Source organism: Dermacentor silvarum, chromosome 10 (genome assembly GCF_013339745.2).
Source record: "Dermacentor silvarum isolate Dsil-2018 chromosome 10, BIME_Dsil_1.4, whole genome shotgun sequence".
In the NCBI taxonomy this organism is placed as follows: Eukaryota; Metazoa; Arthropoda; class Arachnida; order Ixodida; family Ixodidae; genus Dermacentor; species Dermacentor silvarum.
This window is the reverse complement of record NC_051163.1, coordinates 7,650,906-7,658,702: the sequence shown is the minus strand read 5'-3', so window position 1 is coordinate 7,658,702 and position 7,797 is coordinate 7,650,906. Positions and strand designations below refer to the sequence as shown.

Sequence of the window (7,797 nt, the reverse complement as noted above, 5' to 3'; positions counted from 1 at the left end):
ACACATTCTCACAGCGAGTCCCCCCCCCCCCCCCCTTTTTTTTTTATTTCTGCAGCCAATAGGAACAACGATGAAATAGCGGGTAAAGCGCCAGCTTCTAAAATATGAGCGAAATGTCGGCATTCGTTGTTACAGCGTACTAACGGATATAACGAAAAAAGTAAGACCTATTCCGGGATTTCGTTGCAGTGCTTCGTTTAATAAATCCCAGTTTTGTGACGCTCAACAACACGTACAGCGGAAAGAGGCGGAAGTAGTTGCCTCCCAGTGTGCAATCTCAGTCTGACGAGAGCGAATATCGGACGCCGCTGTTGGAGGGGTATGCAGACAAATGCTGCACTGTTGCTCCCTGTAGAGTGTACACGTATAGCCCTAGCGGCATTTGCTGCAACAGCATGAATATGAGTGCCATGAAGGAAAAATCCGTTTCGTAGTTCTTATTGTAAATAACCCTATGAGCGGCACGGGCTATAGAGTGCATGCGGTATATATAGTTTCGGAAGGCGATTAGCATATCTATTGGGTGAACACGAAACGCAAGGAACTCTTGAAATGGACGGAACGTGCTTCGACGCGTAGACAACCCGAGCACGCGTTACTGAGCTCGCCGAGATTCCTTATGGAAGTAACTCGCGTCGTGCTGCAGGACTGGTCAGCGGCGAGGGAGAAACAAAATGGCGGCCGCCGCTAGCAGCGCGGCGCGGATAGCCGTGACGCTGCTGTGCTTCCTGGTGTCGTGCACCCTACGCTGCTAGAAGCCAAATCCTGAACCCGCCGTACTTCAACCTTGCCGAGGGCCGCAACATCTCGGCCACGGCCACGTGTGGTGACCAGGGCACGCCCGAGCTCTACTGCAAGCTCGTCGGCGCCAACCTCGACAAGCAGGACAACCCGAACATCAACCTCATCCAGGGACAGGTGGGTGTGCCTCTGTGTGGCGACGCTATATGATAAGGCAGCTGCAAATTCTATATAGGGAAAGAAGTAGAATGCGACAGCCTTTTTGCATTGTAGACAAGGTACAAATTACAAGTCAGGTTGTGATGCCGCCTGAAAGGTTCAGCACCACCCTGCGATGACGTCATGGATTTTGGCAGCGGCTGTTCGGCGATGGTTGTTTATTAATAGTCATTATATTGAATTTTAGAAATGGGAGCGATGAATCACCTAATCTTGGAACGTTTGTAGATTTTTTTCTTGCGCGCAAAGGGCTCTAAAGAACGACGCGAAAATTGGCGTCAGGCTGACGGTATTTGTGCCGCGGTTTCGGTGTGATACTCAGTAAAGGTGTATTAGCCTTTCATTTTACTCGCAGGAGTTTAAATAGAGCAACCTTCCAGTATATACTGCTTTCTTTTATAATAGTTCCTTGTACATTCTCGGGGCTTATATAGGCTCAGATATCGCGCAAACGTCACGACGTTCAATGGTGGGTTTTGCCTCTCGCTCGACGCAAATCGCTCAATAAAATTGACCATAATTTATGGTCCAAGGTCCAACCTCTGAACTCCCATTTGAACCTGTTTGGATTACAGAAGGAGGGGTTAAATGAGTCCACAAGAGGAGCTGTAGCCACCCTTGATGATTTTACACCCTTAAGGCGTAATTTTTTGCCAAGCGACAGTAACCGTCAGTAACCTCGCGGATCTTTCCCATTTTTAACAGTGCGACAGCGTACCAATTACTTCCTTCACCGAGTGTCCTTACTATAATAGTTACGCCTTGTGATGCGTACCAAAACAATAATCGTACTCGTACATTACTGTTGGGAACGCTGCGGCGACCAGAAGTGTTCGTGGCAGAAAAGCATCCGGTAGTTGGGCCTCACGCTGGACCTCACGGGAATTCGAATTTACATCCAACTGGCAGAGACGCCATCGTTTCAGTTGAGCTACCAAGAGTAAAGCAGATGTGTCTGTTTAATGCAACAGCGCCCGCTTCTTCAGCCGAACTGTATTAATTTGTCCACTCGTCGTGCAGGTGTGCGACTACTGCGATGACCCCCGCCGCGACTACCCTCCGCACGTCTTCGAGGGCGACCCGCTGGACCAGCGGCGCGAGCACCCGGCACGCTACGCCATCGACGGCACGGAGCGGTGGTGGCAGAGTCCACCACTCTCCCGTGGAACGCGCTTCAACGAGGTCAACCTCACCGTCGACCTCGGACAGGTGAGACTCTCTCTCGTCGCGCTCTCGGCATCTGCAGCGCGCCCGTTGGCGTCGTTCTGTGTGTCCTTCTCTTCAAGTGGTCGTTCCCTTCCCTCTAGCTGCGCTGTACAACCCGATGCCCATTGTACAACCCGCGATGCCCATTGGCGTCGCGGCACAGGATTGGGAGGTAGGCAAGAATCGGTCACTTATGAAGAAACAGTTCGTCAACGAAACGGACAAACAAATCGGCCTGTAATAGACTGAAACCACACACACACACACACACACACACACACACACACACACACACACACACACACACACACACACACACACACACACACACACACACACACACACACACACACACACACACACACACACACACACACACACACACACACACACACACACACACACACACACACACACACACACACACACACACACACACACACACACACACACACACACACACACACACACACACACACACACACACACACACACACACACACACACACACACACACACACACACACTAGAGAGAGAGAAAGAGAGATATAGTCATAATAGTCAGAATCATAAACGAACAGACAATGACACCAGGAAAGCACAGGGAAAATTATTTGTAGTTTATTATTATAGTAAACTACAGTTTATTATTAGTACCAATGCGTAGGCGAGTGCATCCCGAGTAGGGTACGTACTCAAACGTACGTCAAACGTACGTCAAACGTATGAACGTACGTCCGTACGTATGAACGTACGTATGAACGTACGTCAAAGATTGGGCTAGTTGGTTCCGCATGGTTAAAGTTATAACAGCGTGACTTCTTGAACGAGGGCAAAAGAAAAAAAGAAAGAGTAAGAGAGAGAGAGAGAGAGAGATAAGGCCAGTGAACAAGGGCAGCGCTTCTCTTTGTCTGTGTTATTATTATTTTTTTTCCTTTGTTCTCGTTCCAGAAGTCGCGCTGTTATATCCTTCATTTAAGCTCACTGATGCGCTTGTGCACTTAATTCTAGGATACACTTATAGCCCTGCGGGTCAATTCATGTTTCTCCTTTGTAAACAAAGGCGCTTCAGTGGTAAAAAAAAAAAAAAAGAAAGAAAACAATAATAAAAGAAAAGAGGATGAAGCACATATCTACTCTTGCACTCTGTCCGGCGCTCTCGAGTCGCCTTTGCACGGAGTGATCCCCTTTTTGGCGGGACGGAAGCGCGCTCGCTTTCTTATTTTCTCTTTGCACTATCTCCTCCCGTCTCGCCGACACAGCCCTCCCCTTCAGCAAATGGTCCAGGGCCGTGGTGCTGATTCTTTTTCTATCTCTCTTTTGTACTTGGTTTCGAACTCTCCGCAATGTGCCGTTTTGCCCGCGGCGTTTTTCTTGCGAGGGAGGGATGGGGCGCGCCCCTGCGGCCGACTTGCGGGCTCAGCGAGCGAGGACCGTTTCTGGGAATAGCAGCGACGCCGGCATCCAAGCAACGGCACCCCAGGAAGGGCCGCACCGTATGCGGGGGCTGCTACGTGGTGTGCGTGCGTGCGCTTGCTGCCCCTGCGAGTGGCGGGAAGTACGGGCGGCAGACATTTGCGTCTTGCAGTGTTTGCATTTCTTACACGTAAGATGAGGTATACAATGTCGGTTCATATGTATCTTTATAGCACACCGATCTGTTAATAGAATCGTTAATTCTATATTTGACGAATTGTTTGGTTTACCTTTCATTGATTCAGTCATTCAGTATATATGTACCACTGGTGCGTGCCAGTTTAGATCGGTGTGCTTCTTAGATATGTGTGAGCTGACGTTATACCTTCATCTTTTATGTAGGAATCGTGCATGGTGGGACGTGCCCATTGTGGAGGATTGGCAAGAAGTGGCACAAAAGTCCGCTACAAAAATATCACGCGACTAACCGTCCGCCCGCCTAATAAATTAGGCAGCGCCCTCAAACATGCTCCGTGACAGTTAGCAGAGGTGCCGGCGCTCGTCCCGCAGCGACACCAAGGCTATAGAGGCCAAGGCGTCGCGCTGTCGCGGCCGGGGCGCGACAGCGCTATAGCTTTATAGTCACGTGATATTTTCCATTTTTCGCGGGCTTTCTTTATCAGCCGGAAAAAAAATTACGTGCAAGGAGTACGTTCCTTCCTGAAAGTAGGCCAGTTTTAAGTTTGAATGGCATCACCAAAATATTACTGGTGGCTTGCTCTAATAGACTGTAAACAATATGCAAGTGGGTTTAACACCGTAGCTGTTTAAGCTCGAGGTTCGGCTACAAATCGTTCGCAGAAACTCCGCCCAGCTATGACGTTACTGCGTTGTCTAGCAATCACTTGGCACTGGTGCGCCTGGCTTGTCGGAGCTACACTGTAGCAGAGCTCCGCACAGGTGCCGTGACGTCACCGCTCCGACTTCTGCATCGCTTCTCCTAGCTGCGCCTAGCTCTGACGTCACTATGCGTCGCCTAGCAACCACCTAGCATGTCTGCGCCCGGCCGCGCCACGCTGCACCGCCGCTCCCCAAGCACGCGTATGCGTTGGCTAACGCATGGAGGGAATCTGTAGGGTATGCTCGAGCTGTGCTTGTCTAACATTGCTACGTGTATTGTCCGTGCAGTACCAACACAACTTCTTGCTAACGCCGCCAAAGCAGTTGCGTACCCAGGATCTCTGCCAGGGGGGGGGGGGGGGGGGGGGGTTGACAGTTTGCCAATACCATCTAAATAGCACTAATTTCAATTTCTTCACGGGAAATTGTAAAACAAAAAATGCGCTTTTTGTGAGTGTGCAGACGATTGCGCGTCTTAAATCTTAGTTGCAGTACTCAAATGCGCAAGGAAAGAAAAGGGGTTAAACAAAGGAAGGGGATTAAGTCGGCCTCAGGGGGGGGGGGGGGGGGTTACAACCCCCGAATCCCCCCCCCCCCCCCCCCCGTCGTTGCGCCACTGCGCCAAAGTGTCTTCCCCCCCCCCCCCTTGTTCTTTTTCGCCTTTCTTTTTGTTTATGTGTTCTAAATTCAGGTTAATGGTGCGAACAACCGCGCAATTTCTTGTTGGCGCTCTTAGGCGACGCTGTAGGGTTAATTAAACGCTGAGAAATGGAATACAGGAATATGCATGCGCATTTATATAACTACAGTTCCGCAGACGAGATAGAGAGAGAGAGAGAGAGAGAGATAAATGAAATTCAGCGAGGAAGCACTGTTTGCACAAGCATATGGAACATAAGCGTCGTGACGTTGAAGCACCCAAGTCATACAAGTAATACGGTAACTTGCGCGCAAAATACATAACGAAAGAGTAAGTTAGCATGTGCCCTAAAGTATAACGCGGCGCTACGCAGAGCAAACCCACGTGCGGACGGTTTCCTCGGAAAGAAAGCGTCGCAGTTTTGTTCAGAGATCGAGATTCGTCGTGGCAGCGCGCGCCGTGCCTTTGAGCGTGACTGCCGGCCGGTCGTTCTCGTCGGTTCGCCGTGTCGTAATCGGCGGCGGCGGCTCATATGCAGCCGCTGAGGCGGTCGCCGGCGCTATCTTCTCACGGGTCTTCATCGTAGCTGAAATGTGACTCCCGTGCGACGTCGGCGCTCCCCCGCCCTCTCCACACCGCACTGTCGCGCAAAGGCGTTCGCAGCGACCGCCAAGTAAAACAAGATCCCCGTATACACGCGGCGTTGAGGGAAGCTAGGAGCGGCGCGTTCCTGTCGTGGCGAGAAATGCGAGGAGTCGCGCTGTAAGAACGCCTCCTTATCGGACGCCGCGAAGAAGCGGTCACTGTATACGCGCGCGCGACTCGCATGAATCGGTCTGTGCTGGCTTATCTCTGCGGCTTCTTCGCCGACCGCAAGCACTGCGCGTCCGCTGCTCAGCGCCGTGATTAGGGTCCACATGCATCTTATCGTCCGAACGTTGACGCCAACTTTCTAGTATCTCTTGTGCCTCGAAGGTGGAAATGAAACACCCGCGTCGGTGCAATATGCCTCGGGTGTATAGTAGCATATGCTGCATTCCCGGCCGGGCGGCAACGGGCCATCCAGATATTTGATGAACACCAGAACTGCATAGGCTATGATGATGAAAGGACTCTCTTATTGTGTGCTTCCGTAGCGTTCAGCGTACAGATCATAACATATGTCAACCATTATTCGCTGAACTGAAACACTGACAGATATAACGAATAACCGCTGTTCTCCAGAATCGTACCCGCTCAGTGGTAGAACAAACAGCAACGACTTGCAGTCGTGAATTATTTCGTGAACAATTTTTCCTTGCCTACAGGGCAACGAAAAATTTCTCACGATCAGCTGCCGCGCAGGAGTCTTATATAAAATGGACACCATTTTGACTCCCTTAGCACACCTTCAAAATAGCTCTCTCGTGTTGCCGCTTGTTTTGCCTACTCCGTATTTCTTTACGCTTTTCCTTGTTCATGGAAGAAGGGATGATGTTATATTGCCATAGTAGAGTGGCATCTACAAGATTTCAATCTTGGCTGAATTATGCAATCTCACCTCTCCTCGCAAGAAACAGAAAACAACAATTATCACTCAGCCAACATTGAAATCTTGGCTGAGTGATATATATATATATATATATATATATATATATATATATATATATATATATAGTCCAAACTCGCTGAGATGCAAGCTGGCTTACTCGATATGTCTATACCGCTATTTAATTGATTGAAACAAACGCGCACACGGAGCGGGCGTACGTTGCTGTGTGATGCAATTCATTCTATGTTGACCTATCCTAACTCGCACGGTTCAGTACTAGGGAGTAGCCAGAAACCCGACCACCCGACCTTTTTGCGGCAGCCACTAGTTCTGAAACCACGGCGCATGCGCGCATATAGAGCCACCATTCGATCGACCCGTCTCATCGGCCTCGCATTCGGTTTCCGGCCTGCTGTGCAAGCAACTTCAGTGTATCAGCGATGTCTTAGCCCTTGGGGCGCCTTATCGACTTCGTTAGAATTCGAATTAGCGAACGTTGCTCACATCCGCGTTCCTCTAACGCGCGTTTTCCTTGAACCGGAACGGTTTCCACAGCATGTGACTAATCGCTGTCCTCGCCTGAATTTCTTTTTGAATTAGAGGTTGTATTTAAAACAGAGATATCTTTAATTCGGTGCCACCCGAAGAAACGACTGCACGTCGACTGCATACAACTCAGAGCACTGAGCAACGCGTGATGACTGCTCACAGGTCACAGACCCCAGTTCGAATCCTAGCCAGATAAAGCCAACTCTTCGCTGGACCGGGACAAATAAGTAGTAGAGTGTACTAGAATGGGTTACACTCTATAAATAGACTCATTTTCCGGCCTCTTCTGCCGAATAATCATGCTGATGATGATACTTGCTACTGACGGCACGCAAATATAAGCAAGCGCGCATCAACGTCGCCCGCTTCCGACTGGCGTGTCTTGTCTGGAGTATGAGCTCGCAGCGGTTTCTTGCGGTCGACGTCGCCAGCGGAAGCGGCCGGATGGCGCCGGATGCGGCAAATTGGCACCAATTCCGCCTCGAGGCCGCCGTGTTGCGCGCTGCGACGCGTTAATTAGTTAGACTTAATTGAGACGTCGCTATGGTTTTCCCGCAAGGCCGCCGGTATCAGTCGGCGACATGTACATGCCCGC

The 7,797-nt window shown here is 50.3% G+C and overlaps 1 protein-coding gene across 1 annotated transcript in view; it reads left to right on the top strand.

The window, feature by feature from the left end:
• Positions 1-720: 720 nt before the first annotated feature.
• LOC119466105 (laminin subunit alpha-like) overlaps positions 721-7,797 on the top strand; it is a gene marked incomplete at its 5' end in the record, with an annotated part of 75,798 nt that continues 68,721 nt past the window's right edge. Inside the window, 2 exon segments of the mRNA XM_049657432.1 lie at positions 721-918; positions 1,981-2,169. Coding sequence (XP_049513389.1) covers positions 721-918; positions 1,981-2,169 — 387 coding nt within the window.